Genomic DNA, 19767 nt, shown 5'->3' with positions numbered 1-19767 from the left:
CCATGATAATGGATGTGCCAGCTTTACATCTAGAAATATGAAAGCATAAGCATCCCCATGACATGGCCACCCCTGGGAAATAATACTCCCTCCGTCCTAATATAAGAGCATTTTTGACAACAGTGTCAAAAATAATGCTCTTATATTATGGGACGGAGATTGTAAAAAATAATGCTCTTATATTATGGGACGGAGGGAGGAGTAAATTTGAACGCCATATTAAAATGGAGAGAAGGAGCATTCACATTTATTTCTCATTCATTAGGAAAAGAACGGAGCATTATTACTCCAACGTGAAGGATCTCAATTATTACTCCATTTCCTGGTCCGGTGTCATCAGAAATGAAAAGAAAAACAGAAAGGAAAAGGTTTAGATGGGACACAACGACATATTTAAACTGACAACTAATTGAGAAAGCCACCACCCTATTATGTTTATTTCGAAGAGAAAAGATCATCATCAGCATTCACCTGTCGCCTCTTCTTCTTGTTGTTTATTTCGTCTAATCTCGTGTACATTTCCAACCTGCCAGGACAGGTTCCGGTGGTAGAGTTCATCCCTCTCGCTGTCCCATTGACTGGAATTATTGATACACGTAGAAATCTCTCTCAGCCTTCAATTCTTTCTTTGTTTATTGGACGGTTTCTTGGTAGTTGGCGAGTAGTGCTCCAGCTCCATCCAGGGGCCAGGAACGTGGGTCTGGAGGAGATCTGAGCTTCCTTCTCCGTGAGGAAGGAAATTTGCTCAAGTCCACCAAAGATTTCATCGACGATCACTTCCACAGATGAGATGAAGGTATGTATGTATGTATGCATCTCTTCTCGCCTTCTTCAATAATTGGCTCAATTTGCACATCTCCTGATCCATCTTGCCCTTCTCCGTTTAGAAATTTGTTCAAATTTTGTATTGAGAATCTGATATTCAATCAATCACCATGATCTGCAGTGACAGCTCGGTCCTTCCATCCCGAGCGAAGATCGATCAATGGCTACTGCTAGTAGTACGGCCTGGGGATCTCACCGGCAGCAGTTCTCCGCCCTGCTATCCTCGGCGGTCCTGGAATGGGTGCTGATCCTGCTCATGCTGCTGGAGGGCCTGCTGTCCCGCCTGGCCACGGCGTTCGCGCGCCTCTGCAAGCTCCCGCCGCCCTGCCCGGCGTGCGCGCGGCTCGACGCCGTCCTCGGCGGGGCGCGCCCGGGCTCCTCCTACCGCGACCTCCTCTGCAGCTCCCACAGGGCGGAGGCGTCGTCGTCCTGGGCGTTCTGCCATGACGGTGGCATGGGCATTGGGGACGTTTTGGGAGATCGGCGCGTCGTTGACGACGAGATCGATCGTGTCGGGTACAGTGAGCTGAGGGCCTCCGACTCCGAGTCGGAGCTTAGAAGAAGGTCGCCGGAGGACGCCGCCGCCATCCGTAGGCTGAAGGAGGAGCTTACTCTGGGCCAGGCGCAGGCAAAGGTTGCAGATAGCCTTCCTCTCAAGATTCAGAATGGTGGCCCGGATATTACACACTCTGAAGATTCAAGGGAGCCGGGCAGCATCGAGGCCGACATTCAGTCAACTGATCTTGCCACAAATGATGAAGAACCTCATACCAAGGTTGCAGATGGCTTTCTCCAATCCGGGCTAACGCAAGTTCAGAGTGGCAGATTACACTCTAAAGATTCACACAACATTCAGACAAGTGATCTTCCAACAAAAGATGAAGAACCTCGTACAGATACACAAGGTGTGTGCAGCATTACCCTTGACAAGCATACCATCAATTAAATTTCGTCCTGCCAATCTGAATTTCTGACAATGCTGCCATTTTCTCCTGTAGATCATAAACCAGAAGAAGAAGATGAGTGGCACAACGCTGATGATGGCGAGCCATTTGAAACCAAAGCTGCAGCAGATGAGCCGGAGCCTGAATTTGCCGACAGAGCCACCACACGGCAGGATTCCTTGAGAGTCCACCAGCACCTGAAGCTGCTGCTCTCGCAGCTCTCCGCTTCTTCGTCTTCTTTCCGGACGCCCGACAGCCCGAGCGTGCAGGAGCAGCAGCACGAGCAGGCCGTGCTGCGCAACATCACCAGGGCGCTCTCCCTGCAGCGGAACTACTCGGGCGTCTCCGACGGCAGCGTGGTCGACACTGAAGCTGAGGAGTGCGGCACGGTTGATGAGCTGAGGCGGCGGGTGGAGCTGGACCGCAGGTCCATGGCGCTCCTGTGGAAGGAGCTGGAGGAGGAGCGCAGCGCGTCGGCCGTGGCGACCAGCCAGGCCATGGCCATGATCACCAGGCTGCAGGAGGAGAAGGCGGCGATGCGGACCGAGGCGGCGCAGTACCGCAGGGTCATGGAGGAGCAGAGCGCGTACGATCGGGATGAAGCTGAGCGGCTGGCCGGCGTCGTGCGGGAGCTCGAGGCCGAGGTCGAGGGATACAAGGCCAGGCTCAGGGACCACGAGATCGTCGGCGAGATCCGCGACCATATGCGGCTCCTTCCGTGCCAGACAGACGGCGAGACCGGCGGCGTACCCGTCTCCGGACCGGCCGGAGAGGAATTCTCCGGCGACACCGAGGACGACGAGAACGCGCGCGCCTGGAAGCAGCTGAGGGGGCTGACGGACAGGCTCCACCGGCTCTCGAACAACAGCAGCGGGATTGTCCAAGAACCGGAGCCCACGGACGTCGAAGAAGAAGAAGAAGACGGCGACGGCGGCAAGGAGGAGGACACGACGGAACCTTCGGTGGTGGGGAGGCGCGTGAGGAACGGCGACAACTTCACGAAATGGCAGCATCTTCAGTCCATCGAGACGACGAACAAGGGCTCGACTCACGGCCACGGCCACCACGGACACGACGGTGGCGGCGAGGGTGACGACACGGCAGCACTGGAGGAGGAGATCGGGGAGCTCAGCCGGCGGCTGCAGGCGCTGGAAGCGGACCGGAGCTTCCTGGAGCACAGCGTGAACTCGCTGAGGAACGGGAGGGACGGCGAGGCCGTGATCCACGACATCGCTCGCAGCCTCAGAGAGCTCCGGAAGACACTCGGAGAGGATGCCATTGCTAGCTGAAAGCTTCGCTGGCCGGGGTTGCTCATGAGCATGCACATACAGAGGTGATTAATTCTTCAACCTCTGAACTGATGAAAATGGTTCGTGATCAATCTGCTGGAAGTTCATCTGAACTTTTTATATGAACTCCACCTCCGATCGATCCAGTGATCATCACCGCTGCTAGTCTCACTTTTGATCCTTGTGATTTGATCGGTTGGAGTTCGAGCTGATCGAATGTTGTGCATGATGTAGGTTGTAAATAGTGATGAGGCTGCTCGATTGTACAATAAGCATGTGTGCATATGGTGCTGGATGGTTTGCAAGTGGACCAGGATTTTTTGCGTGGAGTGGTTGTTCTGCAATGCATTGCAGAATCAGGGTGTCACTGAATTCGCCCCCGTTTCATGTACAAAATTTTATCTTGACGGGTTTGAAATATTATGAAATTTTGAGAGGATGTAAGTGTGTTTCATATCTAAGATGGTGTAATGTTTCAGATCAAAATTCAAAGTGCGCATCTAGAAACAAAAATGACACGTCACAGTGTGAATAGTAGCTAATGCGAACCGGGCCTTTAATTCAACCCATTTTCTTTACGCATCACCAATGAATGTTGACATTTTTAGCTCTTATACTATGCTTTGAATTCAGATATGTAAAATTTTGTTTTATGATAAATACTTGTCACTGCTAGAACATAATTTATGTTTAGACTTTTTCAACATTCATAGAAAGACTAATTTCAAACGGGTGCACCAAATATCCCCCCTACAGGATATAGATAAAATATTGTAGATACATGTGGCAAAAATTACATACTTTGAATTTAGGTGTTTTTAAAGAAATAAAATAAATATTTTTGGCTTATCGACAATTAGTTGTTATGTAAACTCTAAAATCAGATAAATGCCTCTGACCATTTTGGACATCGCCCCCGTGTGATTTTACGAAACCGGTTCTCTTAGAGATCTATCGGTTAATTAGTAAGTTTTTTTTATAAGATCAATCAGTGAATACTAGTACATCATGTCCACATGACAGACACCTCAGCCGACTTGGCTACACATAAAGATCCACACACCACCCAGGAGAGGAACTCCATTAGGGTTGCCAACAACTATTATCATAATCACAACTCCTCGAGCAAGCAATTGAGAGAGAGAGATAGAGATATTAACCACTGACAGGTGGGGTACAGGGCCGGCCCTAGGCCTAGGCAAAGAGTGCGACTGCCTAGGGCCCAGCCAGGGGAGGGGCCCATATCTTATATTCTTATGTTCTGTCATTGATACTTTTTCTTAAAAAAACGCACGGACGCTTCGTTCTTTCTTCTTTCTTCCCCCTACTTTCATCTCCACATGGATTACCACAAGTCTCAAAGAAGGCAGGGGCCCAACGATGCTAATTTAATGATTTTTCTAGGTGTATCACCACCTTAATCTCTCTCTTTGTTATCAAATGGATTTGTTCGGTTGCACACTTGCACTAGGGCCTCAGAATTGCTAGGGTCGGCCCTGGTGGGGCAGATATGTCAGGCTTAGTATAAAGAAAGTTGTATTGGGAATCTGCTACGACAATGCACCTATGGAATCTAATACATAGGTCATTCGCTTCCTTGCCTTTAGGGTTTCGCTCCTGAGATCGCCTCGCCTACCCCCCCCCCCCCCCCCCCCCTCCCACACACACACACACATACCAAGCTGTTTTCGTTTTTTCTGATCATTTTGCCCCATATCAAATTTCCTTCAATTGTTTTTACGTCCATCACACCTTCCCGCATGAAAAGAAGAAAATCATTAAAAAAACACTAGAAAAAACACCACTCAATTACAATCACAACGGGCCCTCACCAGTTTGTTTTCTTTTTTCTGATGTTTTTGCCCCACATCAAATCGGCTTCGTTTGTTTTTACCTCTCTCACACCTTTTTTTTTGTTTGCGGGGTGAAAGAGAGATTTATTCAACAATGATAGGGTTACAATCTCAAGACAACAAGTCTGCCTCTCCACACCTTCCCACATGGAAAGGAAAAAAGAACATAAAAGAAAATGAATCAGTATATGTGCCCTCATATATATCAGCGTCGACACTGGGGAAGACAAACCATGTTCCTTCCATTTCATGAATGAATCAATGTATAAAAATATACGAAATATGTATATGGCAACCGTGTGGCAGATTGCGCAACTGGCACATGCATCCAACGTCATCAATTCTCTCCCGATTTCCTTTCTTTTTCGCACGACCTCCCGATTTCTTTTCTTTCCCTCACGTCCTCCTCCGATCCTTCCTTTTTCGCACGACCTCCCGATTTCTTTTCTTTCCCTCACGTCCTTCTCCGATTTTTTTCCTTTCCCGCACGTCCTCCCTGATTTTATCGGACACACCCGCTTGTGCCTTCCTAATTTTCGTAATCGTCATTTATGGCCCCACATGCCTTCTCGATTTTCAGCAAAAATAATGCTTAGACTAGGATTTGATCTTTGGTCTGCAAGTAATTAACAAAGGGAGCTAACCACCTCACCTATCACACTCATTGTTGAACATTCTAAGGGAAATATTGTTTTTGACATGTTTTTGCCTTTAATATGTTAGCACTGAAAAACTTTTTGTTTCAAGCATCGTGGTAACTTTGATCATTGGGAATAAATTTGTTGACCCGCCACCTGGTAATTTCTGTAAATAGCACGATAACATTCATGCCATAGACCTGATAATTTAGATACAAACATCGTGGTAACTTTAACCATAGGGGAAAACAAATGTGAAAAGATACCTGATAATTTATGTGTAAATAGATGGTAATATACACAGCGCACATCTGATAACTGAGGTAGAAGCACCATGGTAACTTTGACCGTAGGGATTTTTTTTGAAAAGATACTCCGGTATCTTCTGTGTAAATAGCACGGTAGTATACCTCCCTCCCCTGGCATTTTTATGTGCAAATAGTATGAAAATATAGGCACTGCGATAACTAAACACCATGATAAGTTTTTGACCTGTGCGGGGGGGGGGGGGGGGGGGGGGCTTGATAGGTTACCTAGAATCACCATGATAACTTTTTGCCCCGGGAAAAAGTTGTTCAAAACATCCCCAATAATTTTTGTGTAAATAACATGATAATATAAGCACCGCATAACCGATAACTTGCAATATAAACATGATGGTAACTTTTTTTACCAAAGAAAAATATATAAGTTGTTAAAAACATACACTCGCCTCGCGCGTGGGCCTCTTGAATGAACACAACACATGGCGTGCCACGGGAGTCACATAATGTTTAGTGTCATGAGGGGCACACGTGCTATAGGCATGATAAGTTACGCAAAAATATCGTGGTAATTTTTGACCTATGGAAAAAGCTACCGAAACACACCTAGGTTTTTAGGTGCAAGTATCATGATAATATACGAACCGTAGACCTGGTAACTCATGTACAATCCCCCATGGTAACTTTGACCTGGGGGAGGTTGATGTACATATACCCTAATAACTTATGTGTAAGTACCACGGTATTTTACACATCGAAGACCTTATAACTTGTGTACAAAACACAGTGGTAACTTTGAAAGGGTGTAGTTGTTGAAGCATAGTACCTGATACGTTCTATGTAAATAGCACGGTAAATTATGCAACACAGGCCTGATAATTTGCATACAAATATCATGGTAACTTTGTCCTGAGGAGAAATCATGTGGTAGACGTGAAGAAGTGTAGTTTTCTCGGGGGTGAGCGCCCGAGATGTGCGAGAGAAACAGGTTTCTCAGGCGAGCCTGCGGGGTCATTTGGGAAGAGGCGAGGTCAAAGAACGAGTGATCGTATGATACTTTAAAATGAAAGAAATAGAGGTGTGCCAGTTTTGCTTATATGGCACACGTGTACCAAATATCACATTCCAAAAATATAATACATGTTTATCTAAATAATGCCAGGGTAACCAAGTACCATCGACTTTAATAGAGGATGTGGATCCACAAGATCCTGGTATCAGTAATATTTTTAAATTGTCATACGTCAAATTAGTTTTGTACTATGTTCGGACAAAGTTAAGTTATACTTCCTTCGTGCGAAAAAACTTGTTCCAAGCTTATTTTTCAAATGGATGTATCCTATATACTTAAGAGATTCATCCCCACTACAAGTATTTATCTCAACATGCAGGGCATCCAACTCAGCGTCCTACCACATCAGCGAACTCCTAATATGCATGATGCCACGTCGAACGTGTTGCTACCCGCGTACAGAAATGACCGAGGCACGACATTTCGTTACCATCCCACATCTGCTTCATCCGTTAACCACGGGCTCCTCAATAATAAATGTGCGTTATCTTCTCCACCATGCCATTGGTATTCTCCCACTTTATTTCCCCCTCCTCTTCATATCCTCCGCCCGGTTCCACTCACCAAAATAAATCAACCCATCCATACTCAGCCGTGCAAAAGCTACCATACACACCTCACCTTCAGCGGCGATGGTGGTGCTCATGGCGCGGTGCTGCTGCCAGCCTGGCGTTCGTGGGGGTCGCCCCCAAATACCAGGATGCTGCTGCTGACCCGGGCCCCTGTGAGCCTGCAATCCGTTGTCGAATCAAGCCCGGCGGACAGTGCTGACCCAAGCCCGCGCCCCGGTGTCGACCAGAGCTCCAGGCGTGCCACACGTGTCACCGTTGTCGTCGTCCTCCGACATCACCTGTGCCAAAAGGTGGGGGCTCTCCTTCCTCTCTATCTCGACAAATCCAAATCCTAACGATCTTGAGTTTGTTTGGGTTGGAAGCTTTGATTTGTGTGCGGCAGGAATCATTTTTTAGAAGGCAGATCTGTTATGTCTCCAGCCGCCTCTTCCGCCCACCAAGTCCGGTCAGTCTTTCTAATCCCCAATCCTCTCTAATGCAAGCACTCCCCGCAAGCATTAAACAACAATCTCTGATTCCTCTTTGTTTTATTTTCTTTATATTCATAGTTGGAAGGAATAAACAAATGAAACAACTTTGATTGGAAACGATGGGTCGTACTGATCTCTCTTCTTTTTCTTTTGTATATATAAGGCGCTGATTGGAAGGAATAAGTACGTGCAACTACAATCCCGCATCTCTCTCTCTCTCATACATGCACAGACGTGTAGGTTAGTATGAATTTTATTGTTTTTTTTACTTTGATTGTTTTGTGAATCAAGGCATATTCCTTTGGTCATTTTCAGGTATGTTCCTGACCGACAGTACTATTCCACTATGAATGCCATCAGAACGATCCAATACTCGAATAGATGGTTTATTAGGCATGTGTGTTTCAGTACTACTGTTCTATCTGAACATCATCTAGCCTGGAGAGCTAGCACAGTGATAGATTAGCCATGTGTTTCAGATTTATCATTCAAAATCAAAGATTATGTAAATATTCTTGTGGATATGAGTTGCAGGTTAATCGACTAGCGGCTTCAAGTGTAAGTTTAAAAGGGAATTTTTCCAGATATTATACAAACAAAATGAAATAAATCATATTTGCATTTGTTTTACATAATGATATGTTATACATTTCCTTCCATAAATTGAAGCTTTCATAATCGATTGCAGGGCTGTAGCTTCTGTGCTAAATGATCAACACAAGAATTTCTCTGTGCTGGGGCTGGATGTTGAGGAGATCAAGCTACTGTTGTAAATGAGGGTTCATTGAGAAGCAAACACAACGGCGCATATGATGGCGAAGGAAGGGGTCTTGAATGATCTTGGTAAAGTATGGCTGCATGTGCCACCTGATAGTATCCTGCATGTAATTTGAAATCCCTGAACTTCATGAATAAATAGAGTGAAGACGTTAATCTAAAAAAATTTGAAGCTTTTATTAAGTATTTGCACTGTATGAAGGTAACACAACTACCAATATGTTCACTCCATGCAATTGCCTCATTCACCTTTCTGCAGAACAAACTGCTATGCTTTTTTTTCATAAAAATCCTTAAAGAGACTATTATTGCTATTGGCATTGTAATTTTGATTTTTCCTTTATGCAATTCGCCCATGTTGTGCTAATAAAAATTTGCAAATGTTACAAGATTTTATACCCAGTCATGTCTACTCCTCCCTGGGATGTACAACTGTGATGACAAATAAGACTGTTGGTGTGTTTCTGGTTTGAAGATAGATGATATCATATTATTGTTTATCTATGCTAGGATATTAAGTGATGTTATGTTCTCAACCATGTGTGTATCATTATAATATACAATCGTGTTAAAAATGTAAGAACAAATATAGTGTTAATGACAGTCCTTGGTGAGAGGATCAAGTATGGCCATTTCTGATTCTCCTAAACTTTAATTGTTCTATGCTGGATAGCAGTCTTTTAAATAAGATGTTGAATATGGAGTACCTTTGGTTACTTTTCCACCCAAAATTATTATCATAGTGGAGAATCGAAGCTAATTACAATTTTTCCATATTAACACGCAAGGCTCGCAAATTAGCATGAATTTCTTTTTGCTCTGATACACTTCTAATAGATAATCAAATTATATTACCTTGAATTATTATCAGGAAAATCTAAGCAAGTATGGAGATACTCTACAATATACGAATTCTCCTAGCTTTTCATATTGTTTCATCGAAGGTTAAAAAAATACATTTTTTTAGGATTTTATTATTTCTTACATGATAAATACTTATCATGCAGTGCTAAAAATTCCCGCAGCAACGTGCGGGGTATCATCTAGTATAATAAGTGCTAGATACATTCATTTGACTGATAAGCTTTTTCGGATGAGGGAAGTACGTATTTTTACAGGAGAACGTTTTTTTTTTCATTGCACTGTCTCAGTGCAGACCAGCCCATTATCAGAGAGACTGGCGTGTAGGGTCACCTTGTCAGCATCAAGGTCGAACAAGACCAGACCAGACCAGACCAGAGCAGACCACGCAAATCCTCTGGCTCTCGCACCAGCCGGCCGTCGTTCCCCATCCCCTCGCCGCCGGCACCACCATACCGCCGCGGCGCCATGCTCCGGCTGCGAAGCTCCATCCTCGCCCATCTCCTCTCTTCTTCTCCGGCCACCTCTCCCGCACCCCCTCTCCACCGCCTCCTCTCGGTCGCCATTCCCCCAAGCACCGGATTCGCTGCGGAGAACTACCTCTTCTCCACCTGCGGCCTCACGCGGGCAGAGGCCGCCAAGGCCTCCCGCAAGCTCACCCGCCTCAAGTCCCCCGCCAATCCCGACGCCGTGATCGCCTTCCTCGCCGGCCTCGGCCTCTCCGGCGCCGATGTCGCCGCGGTCGTCGCCAGGGACCCGCAGCTCCTCCGCCAGAGTGGAGTACTTGAGGAACACGTTCAGGTGGACGGATGCTGAGGTGGCCATTGCCGTTTCTAAGGCTCCAGCGGTGCTGACGAGGGCTAAGGAATCGCTGCAGCGCAGATCCCAGTTCCTCATCTCCGAGCTGGGGTTGGAACCGGCATACATTGCTTATCGTCCGGCAATGCTCATGTACTGCTTGGAGGGCCGGATCAGACCCCGGCACTAGTTGTAAAGTTTCTCAAGGAAAATGGATTGCTCAATTCCGAGAAGACGTTCAGGAAGAAGTTCATACACCCTCATAAGGAAGCTGCACCGTACCTGGAAAAAGACTATGATGCTGCTTGAAAGGGGGAAGAGCCCACTAATTTCAGATTCACATAAGCTCTGATGTAACTGTTTGCTGGTTGTGCGCTGATGTATGTCTGCTAGATGCTGGGTCGGTTGTTGTTAATTGTTATGAGACTGATAATTTGATCCCTGAATACTGATATGTAATGTCATCACTCAGCAGAGAAGAAACCATGGATCAGTTATCAACTTTTTCGTCCTCATTCATGTTTTTAAACACACGTATTGTAACTAAGCGTGAGATCAGGCCATTCTGCCATGCATTCAAATTTCAGTTTTCAAGTTCGTTGCTGGTGTATTGAGATAATTAGCCAAGGTAAGGTCTCCTTCATGTCAGTAATGCACTCCTAATGTTCTATAAATGTTTATGCAATTCATAGTGGATAATTGGAGGATCAATCTGATGCCCATCCCAAATTTAGGTAAATAGTCTTTTTGAAGCAGCTTGAGAGCATGTTGCCTCCTGGTGTTGGCGTTTCCTATTTTGGGCCTTTTTTTTTGCTTTAACTAAGTAAGTGAAGATGGAGGCGTTCATTCAAACGTGGAAACTTTAGCGAAAAAATTCAACCGTAGAAAGTGTACACAGATGAGTTCTCCTTTAGTTAGATCAGAAGCAACGATTTGGAACCATTGGTCATATTGGAAATACCTACTGGGCTGCAGGATGAAATGTGCAGGGCTCACACATACAGGTTATCTGCTAAAGAGAGATGCCCACTTGACTAAACATCGAACTCTCATGGAGGAGGGTTGGCATCATTTTAAGTTTTAAGTAAGTAAACTTACGTGCCTCTGTTCATTTTTATGCTAGTATTGTTATTGAGACAATGGCGAAGCACTTGCTGCTAGTGATGTTATTGAGACAAAGAAGCACTATTTTTTTTGTGTGTGTTGCGGATTTTTATGCTCTGCACCATGGCCATAAATCATGTGTTTATTGTGGATGGCAGCTTAAGATTTTTAGTTCATTATTGTGTTTTCATCCTGTGGGTAATTCTTGGTGCCAAGCACCACCAGGTGGTTCACTAGCATTTTTTTTCTTGCTTTCTATATCTGAGGTACCTCTTCTTTAGTTTGGCTGAAACTGAGTGCTTAACTTGTTGCTTCTATCAGTGTGATTGTGATTAGTGTCAGCAAACAGTCGGTATCATGTACATCCATACTTGAATACATGGTCTGAATATCTGCAGAGACTGCAGGTTCTTAATTACTCCCCCCTAGTATTCTTGTTTGTATGAAATGCTGCACATAATCTGCTAACCTTTTGGGGCACATTTCTTCCAACTGGCACATAATCTGTACTTGAATTAGTTTCCGCCATCTTGGGTGTTCATCTGGATGAAGATATCATTGAAATTCAGGGACGCAGAGTAAAATTTGATACCTGTGTCTGCATGATTTTTGCCAAGGTAAAATTAAGGACTCGAACAATGTTTTATCTGGAAAGGCAAAGAACTCCTGTACTTTCTTTAACTTCCGAAGTAACTGCCAAAGCATGCTAGAATTTTTTTAGCTTCTATTTTTCAAGAAGATGGGTTGTACTGTAGTTGTCATGGTCTGCTTTTTTCTGAAACACAAAGTAAGCATTTCAAGCTGGCTGTACTTAAACCTTTCATACATCAACTCATGCATTTGGGTCCTCCAACAACCTCCTCTGGGCCCTCAAGAAGAGCTTCTACCTTCTCATGTCTGACCTCGAGGGTGCGGTCAAACCAAACGTCACGTTGCTGCCGGGGTGCAGGCTAGGTGCTTGTGTTATTGCCAAGCTATGCATTAATCAGCCATGGCTGCTCCCCACCATACCAGAGTGTGCCCAGCCGCTCTCGGATGTTCAGGCAAGCTCTGCATGCTGTCGCATTCCTCAGCGAGGAGAAGATCGCAGCCAAAGTTGAATACTTGAAGAGCACGTTCAGATGGTCGGATGCTCAGGTGTTTCTAAAGCTCCACTGATGCTGAAGAGGTCCAATGAATCGCTGCAGCGCAGGTCTGAGTTCCTCATCTTCGAGGTGGGCTTGGAACCGGCATACATTGCTCATCCACCAGTAATACTCGGTCGCAGCCTAGAGGGCTGGCTCAGGCCCTGATACTAGGCTGTAAAGTTTCTCAAGGAAAATGGATTGCTCAAGCGTGACCTGAGCTACTTTACAGTTACACTTGTCAAGATGAACGAGGATGATTTCATGCTGAAATAATATGCCCCCACAAGGAAGTTGCACCTTACCTCGCTGAAGATTATGCAGCCGCTTGCAGAGGGCAAGTGCCTGCTAGATCCAGTTTTACATGAACCAAGACCGGTATGGAAATTGGTATGGTCATTATGTCATTCAGTCGAAACGAAAGCATCACACTACTATTACTATGGACTTGTCCTTCCTTGTGTCATATTGACACATATATTGGAATTAAGAGTGTGAGATCAGGGCATCCCACAGATGCTTTGAGGTATCAATGAGTAGTATTTCTGCACACTCTGTATCTTCATGTTCTGAAATGGCCATTGCAGTTTGCAGTGCAATCCTCAATCTGTCTTTCCATGAAAGAATGTTCTCATTTTAGCCATGAAGATGATATGAAGTCTCAAACTTTGCTTTGGATGAAAATTTTGGACCTCTTCTTCTGCGGGAAACACTTTTGGAATTGCTGATGGCCAGTTAGCGACAATGTGCTGACCATTGCTGAGGATGCAGTTTTGATCTGGTTTGTTGGTTGCTTGCTTTAGTTCTTCTATAAGCTGAAACGTTTCTTCTTCCTGCAGTAGTTTTGTTTGTAAGATATTAACTGTTGTGAAGGCAGGCCATTGCTGAGTGTTGACTAATAGTTTATATATCAGTTTTTTCATTTATTTGTCTCCTGTAGTTTTGGATGACCTTCTGGGTGATACTTTTCTAGGGCATCTGATCTTGAAATTGAATAGTTGAGTAGTAGGCTAGTGGCATTTCTGTTGACTGCCTACTTGTATATTACTACCACGTAAACAGATATTTCTAATACCCTGGTATTTTTGGTGGAGAAGCAAATTGACGCTTGTATGGTATGGTGCTGAAAAACAGAGGGCATTTCATACAATCGGAGAAGTTATGTTATGGTAACCTTAAAAAGGATTATGGCATTACCATGTTCTGCTATATCTTTTAGCTAATTTTATTTATTCCATAATAGCACTATCTATATAGATAGTGAGGGTATCTTTATCCCTTAGCATATTTGTGTAGGATAGTAAAGTGGGTCTTATGTGCCATCTTTTTTGCAAATTTCTATCTGGAAAGTGGGAATAGGAAAAGGGAAAAGGCCGAATGGGATGCCATGTAGTATGGAATCTTGCAGAATTTCAAACATAGGAATTACTGATGGTGCACATTTGTTTGTTCCTGATGTGAGGCTGTAGAAGTTGGAAGGAATGAGATCTCAGGTGTGTGCTCGCAGTAAGACAAAGGTGATGGTCCATGCTATTACCGGCGAAGAGATGTGATTTAAAGATCAGTTGTGTGTCCCTTCTCTGGTACTTGTGTTGAAATTATATAAACAAGATTAATGATATGTACACGAGGTGAATGGATCGATCGATGGAGTGATTTACCACCAGATCAGAAGAAGATGCGGAGTTCTTCCTCAAGCGAAAATTGGGCTGGGCAATACGAGCAAACTGATTTACTGAATGTGAATGGTGCTTTTTTTTTCTGCCAGGTGAAGATGTGTTGAAACTGGATGTTGATGGTGCTTGTTTCTTCTTCCAGGAAACGAGACAAAACATGGTGGCAATGGCTTTGCTGTACTATACATGATTCTGAAGGCCCTGTTAGTTTATGATGCCCTGAAGATTCAGTGACATGTACGGCCTGACGCTGGCGTAAGTTTTATTCAGGGAAGCTCCTACTTGTCTCTCTTTTGAATTTTGCAAGTTAAGTAAACCTTCTAGTATTATGTGAAGAGCTCCACTCTATCCTTCCTTCTTTTTTCCTTACTTCGGTAGAACTGCAGGACCTAGATGGAAGGAAAGGTACTGCAAAGAAGTCGAGGCACAAGAACGACCAGAAAAGAGGATACTTGATATGGTTGCTGACAAGATGCATTTTCTTTTGTTTGAAATTGAGTTCATCAACACTTCCAGGCCCGCTGAGAATACTAAACCTAAAGCATTCAAGCCAAAACCAAACAAGAAGACTGCGCACGGCAAAGAGGACCAAGCACTTGGCAAGGTATATAGCAGTGTTACTGTGCCTGGTTATATGCTTCTTGCTACTAGATTTTGCTGTGGCTATGTATCTTGCTGTTGCCTCTCCAGGCCTTCTGCTAAACTTTACATGGAAGGGTAATGACTGATGGCTCCTTTTGCTAGGCTAATAGGCTCAACTCTGCAGTCTGAACTGGTATCCTGGTAACGATGGGAAAACAGTGCTACTTATTTGTCATGTCTTCAACAAGCTCTATGAATATTAGTCAGGGAATAACCTCATGTTGGTTGAAAGACGTGCACCTGGTATCTGCCCGTTGATGCACCTCACCTCACATGATTTCTTAATATTTGGTAGCTTGTGTCATTTCTCATGATTTATGTGCCTGTAGCTGAACTGTATGAGCTACCTAATCTGGGCACAGTAGCTTAGTTATTTCTATCTCCAAGCCACATTGCTCCTGATGTAAATATACAGCGGTTAATCACTACAACAGATGGGGCCTCTAAAAGTGCTATGCATGTTTTCTTGGGTCTGCTTCTTAGTCCTCTCTTTTGTATTTTTGGTTAAGTGACACAAGCATGTTGTCTCTGAGGCTGGATGCATGCATTTTCATGTGCGGATCCTCCTACCGATAACCAGATTAGGTACTCTTATAATTCAGCTACATGCAATATTTTGTTTCAGAGATATGAACATAGCTTCGCACCAGGTTCGATCTCTCATTACCTGTCAAAATGCATTCACAAGTTTAGACCTGGAACCACCATGTTAGCATACTGTATGGTCTTGCGGGTTGCGACCAATTTACTTTCTTGCTAGATTATCCTCCACACTCTTTTCTTCACAAGTTTATTCAAGTTTCTGACATTAAAATTATCCTCCACACTCTTTTCTTCCATTTCATAAACTTTAAATGATACTGCTCATCTGTTGTCTTTCTACTGGTAGTGGTATATATAGCGGAATGTGCATGCAGGCCCTGTTCATGTGCTTGACCAAATTTTCCAGAAGTTTTAATGCTCACAGATTTTAGTTGGCTCTGTTCATTCTTTTCAAAATGTGCATACTTCCCTGCTGCCCCGATTAGAATTACACTATTTTATTAAGCGTCAAAACAACGTAGTATTCTAAGGATGCCTCACTTTGAAAAATGTGGCTTCTTATGCATCAGAAATTCAGAATTCATGTTTCAAGAATTCCTGGAGCAACATGGGAGGGACGAACTCCAGAGCTATGCTCTTTAAAGGAAGTTTATTTCTCAGTGACGCGTTGTAATTTGTAACTTGACATAAATTCGAAATGATTCGGTATCTTCTTTGCACTTTCCAAAGTTTTTGAAATTCTAAAAGGTTTCTTCAGTTCATCCTCAACTATATAGTGGGTTGGATATAAATTAAGAAAAGAGTTTTGAGTGCATATGAGATATGCTAGTAGAAGATGATGGTCTTTGAAGAGTAGGAATATTTGATGTGGTATATTGATCATCACATTCATATGTCGGTTACAAGGCAATGTTTGATTGGGAGATGGAGATACAACTTCTACCTACTCCCACACATGGTGACATACACGTATACAAACACAAGCACGTATTCTTCTAGCTAGCATCTACATGGCTCCATTGCTTCAAGCACACTCAAGCCGTTGCGCATTCTTCCACATCTCAAGTGGGATCCTTAGCAGATTCTCCTCCTTGGGCGTTGCTGGCGGGATGAACGCGTCGTCGGCGTTTGTGTCGATGTCGATCTCAGGCATGAACCACGGGAGCTGGAGCGCGGCGGCCGCAGTCAGCCGCTTGCCGGGGTTGCACTCAAGAAGCCCTTTCAGGACCTGGTAACCGTCCTCGGACAGCATCTCCGCGGGGAAGAGGTCTCCCACCGTGCTGCGCTGCTGCTCCCGGAATTGGAACGATCTCCGCACCGCACCGGCGAGCGGCAGCGACGTGAACTCCGGCCACGTCCTGTCGTCCGGCGAGCCGAGGACGCGGAAGATAGTGCGGAGCTGGCGTACCGCATCGTCCCTCCTTACGTCGCCCTTGAACAGCGGCCTGCCGGTGAGCATCTCGGCCATGACGCACCCGAGCGACCACGTGTCCGCCCCCGCGTCGTAGTCCGGCTTCCCCAGGAGCACCTCGGGCGCCATGTACGGCAGCGTGCCGGCGTCGCTGCACCGCGTCCGGTCGGCCGTGCGCAGGGACATGGCGAGGCCGAGGTCGCAAATCTTGAGGATCTTGCCCCCTTTCCCGACGAGGACGTTGGATGGCTTGAGGTCGCGGTGGACGATGCCGAGCCTGTGCATCTTCTCGGCGCCGGTGAGCAGCCGCCACATGTAGGCGCACACGATGGGCTCCGGGAGCGGCGCCCTCTCCCGCAAGAAAGCGTGGAGGCTCGGCCCGGCGACGTACTCCATGGCGAGCCCGAGCCTTGGGGTGGCCGGGTCGCAGACGAGGCCGTGGGAGCCGACGACGTAAGGGTTCCCGGCGCAGGCCGCGAGGAATCCGGCCTCGCGCCGGAGCTCGGCAGCGGCGTCGGCGGGGTCCTCGGAGCCGCAGGGGAACTTGATCGCGACGGTCCTGCCGGTGGCGCGGTGGCGCGCCCTGACGACGGTGCCGAAGCTGCCCTTGCCGAGGCAGGGCGCGTCGTCGAACTCGTAGTCCTCGGTGCTGCCGATCCGGACGCGCCTCCTCTTGCCGCCGTGGGTGGCCTTCGCGCTGGCGAGGACTGCGGCAGGTCGCTTGCGGACGGCCATGGCGGCGCTCGCCTACTGCTGCTGCTGCTTCTGGTGGGTTGCTGGAGCGCGCGGAGGGGACGGCGGTCGCGGCCGATCGATGGGGGCGCGCACTTCCGCGTGGATCGGCGCCATCCATAGGTATATCGACGCCGAGAGCGAGAGCACGGCTAGGTTACAGAAAAACAGATCTCGCCGTTTGCCTCACCGGGTTCGTAATGCTATCGGTTCCGTTACCTTGCTGCTCGAGTTTTCGATGGGGCAGTTGTAGGTTCAATCGCACGCCCATACGCACGCGTCTTCCGCTCCTCTCCCGAAATCGCAAATTTCGTGGAATTGGCGAAATTTCGGAGACATCTTTCAAAAATTAATAATGCTAAACATATAAAGAGTTACACACAATTACATGTTGACTAGGATTCTTTCTGGGGAAAAGCTTACCTTCACCCGACTGATCACGTGTGCCGTGTCCGCCGGCTCCGCGCCTGTTGGATTGTCGGTTGATCGGACGGATGAGGGCGTCCCTGCTTTCGCGTCACGCGCGTCCGTTTTTCTGAAACAGAGCCCTTGTTTCAGGACAGCATTTCTGCAATCGGCAGCTCCGTCCCCAGCGGCGTAGGGCGTTGGGCGACCAGGCATATCCAGCACGGTGGCGATGGCGACGGGCTCGTCAGTGGCCGACGTCGACTCCAGCAGGTATGGATCTGAGATCCCCCATCCCTTTCCCCCGCATTTCAGGCGATTCTGTAGGCGTTCATGGCGGTTCTCCACAGGACGGCTAGATCCGTAGGGGGTGGCATATCCACTGAGATGACGACGACGGCGAGATTAGGAGGAAGACAGCTGGTTTGCTGGATCTGTGTCAACGAGCCATCCCCGACCATCATCAACGCCACCCTGTAGCATTTGTTACGGTTGGAGCTGCATCTGCCGCTGCTCGTCGTTCAATGTCGCCGCCGTCCTGGAGGAGCGTTGGTGTCCTTGGCTCTCGCCTCCTCGAGCTCAGACGCAACAATAGATTTGTTGCAATTTTTGCAACAAGAGTCATGTTGCAAAAAATTAGACGCTACAGGAGAGATCTTGTTGTATTTTTCTGCAAGAAGGGTCTTGTTGTAGAAAATTAGACGCAACGAAAGATGTTGTTGTAATTTTTTCAACAATAATCTTGTTGCAGAAAATTAGACGTGTGAATGATGTTGTTGCAGAAAAGTAGACGCGGCAGGAAATGTTGTTGCAATTTTTGTAAGAGTTTAGTTGCAGAAAATTAAAGAAAAAGACGTTTTGCAATATGGGTCTTGTTGCAGAAATTTTTAGAATATGAGGTTTCGCAACAAAGGTCTTGTTGCAGGAAATCAGAGAAGACCAGATCTTGCAACAAGAGCGTCGTTGCGGGAAATTAGAGAGGAGGATTGAAGGGCTCGCGTCACGTGATCAAACGTCTCGCGAGGCGGCGGATCTTTTTAAAATATCCACTCGACGACGCGTACAAGGAATTCTGTTTCCGAAACTGAGCGCCTGTTGCAGGAAGTAAGGAGGGTCATGCGCGTGCGATGGTTAGAACGGACGGCTGTTGGGGCGCTAATCCAACGGAGTTCCACGCGGTAGATGTTTTTAATACATCCGCCGGAAGACGCGTAGCGGCGCCCTTCTTTCTTTCTAACTAACCACTCTCCCCTGATTTTCATAGGGGTGGGCCCCCTTTCCCCCTTAACCTTCAATCATAACCCATTTGTTTGTAAAACCCATATAAACTTGTGTATGTGTAGCATTACTCTAGACTTTCGGACAAATAAAGTACACATTTCTCGAAAATTAGTACTTTACACATTTTACTTGGAAAGAATATATTATCGCATTCTAATTGATAGTTGATATATCAAGAGTGTGTCGTTGAACAAAAGCATTTGTCCTTTGTGTAAAACTTATGAGTGTATTTTTGTGTAGGTCACGATGAAGGGCCTTTCTATCAAGGAGAAGAAGAGAGTGGGTGGCGGAGGTAGGTAGCCGAAGTCGGTCAAGCAGGCCACATGAGGTCGTGGAGGACATCCATTTGCCCTTCGTTGGCAAGGCCACCTTCTCCTTGGGCGGCGCTGTGGCAGGCCCTTGCCGACGTTCATGGGCTGGCCTTTCTTCGCCAAGCGGAGGCATCTTTCCATGACAACGGAGAGGCACGACGGTGGAGCTTGGTTAT

General features: G+C 46.2%; 3 protein-coding genes and 1 long non-coding RNA gene across 7 annotated transcripts; 3 read left to right on the top strand and 1 right to left on the bottom strand.

Moving 5' to 3' along the window:
* Window positions 1–166: 166 nt before the first annotated feature.
* Window positions 167–3497, top strand: LOC125510928 (myosin-binding protein 3). Of its 2 annotated transcripts, XM_048676219.2 has the most exons (4): window positions 175–796; window positions 947–1730; window positions 1824–3102; window positions 3293–3497. In XM_048676219.2, exons 2-3 carry the CDS (start codon window positions 986–988, stop codon window positions 3056–3058), a joined length of 1980 nt encoding a protein of 659 aa, XP_048532176.1. In that variant the 5' UTR covers window positions 175–796; window positions 947–985; the 3' UTR covers window positions 3059–3102; window positions 3293–3497. The 2 variants fall into 2 exon arrangements, with proteins under 2 accessions (XP_048532177.1, XP_048532176.1); XM_048676220.2 differs by having other exon boundaries at window positions 167–804; window positions 1824–3497.
* A 3933-nt stretch (window positions 3498–7430) lies between these two features.
* On the top strand, window positions 7431–9386 carry LOC125506111 (uncharacterized). Of its 3 annotated transcripts, none has more exons than XR_015602867.1 (3): window positions 7431–7901; window positions 8090–8166; window positions 8242–9386. It is a non-coding gene; the product is annotated as an uncharacterized LOC125506111 (long non-coding RNA). The 3 variants fall into 3 exon arrangements; XR_007282586.2 differs by having other exon boundaries at window positions 7431–7746; window positions 7819–7901; window positions 8090–9385; XR_015602866.1 differs by having other exon boundaries at window positions 8615–9382.
* Window positions 9387–9608: 222 nt separating this feature from the next.
* Window positions 9609–10868, top strand: LOC147973261 (uncharacterized). Its single transcript, XM_087522002.1, has one exon. It carries the CDS (start codon window positions 10033–10035, stop codon window positions 10378–10380), a length of 348 nt encoding a protein of 115 aa, XP_087378128.1. The 5' UTR covers window positions 9609–10032; the 3' UTR covers window positions 10381–10868.
* A 5428-nt stretch (window positions 10869–16296) lies between these two features.
* Window positions 16297–17796, bottom strand: LOC125506112 (putative cyclin-dependent kinase F-2). Its single transcript, XM_048670986.2, has one exon. The coding sequence runs from the start codon at window positions 17595–17597 to the stop codon at window positions 16476–16478; it is 1122 nt and encodes a 373-aa protein (XP_048526943.1). The 5' UTR covers window positions 17598–17796; the 3' UTR covers window positions 16297–16475.
* Between the last annotated feature and the right edge of the window lie 1971 nt (window positions 17797–19767).

The sequence above is a fragment of the Triticum urartu genome, chromosome 5A, assembly GCF_056163025.1.
Source record: "Triticum urartu cultivar PI428250 chromosome 5A, HENAU_Tu73, whole genome shotgun sequence".
Classification (NCBI taxonomy): Eukaryota; Viridiplantae; Streptophyta; class Magnoliopsida; order Poales; family Poaceae; genus Triticum; species Triticum urartu.
This window is presented reverse-complemented; position numbering and strand designations above follow the sequence as displayed.

Bases quoted from the DNA above. Each gene is read 5' to 3' on its own strand.
- LOC125506112 (XM_048670986.2), bottom strand. From the start codon at position 17,597: ATGGCCGTCCGCAAGCGACCTGCCGCAGTCCTCGCCAGCGCGAAGGCC.
- LOC147973261 (XM_087522002.1), top strand. From the start codon at position 10,033: ATGCTCCGGCTGCGAAGCTCCATCCTCGCCCATCTCCTCTCTTCTTCT.
- LOC125510928 (XM_048676220.2), top strand. From the start codon at position 986: ATGGCTACTGCTAGTAGTACGGCCTGGGGATCTCACCGGCAGCAGTTC. The intron at 1,731-1,823 runs GTGTGTGCAGCA...TTTCTCCTGTAG, and splicing joins ACCTCGTACAGATACACAAG to ATCATAAACCAGAAGAAGAA.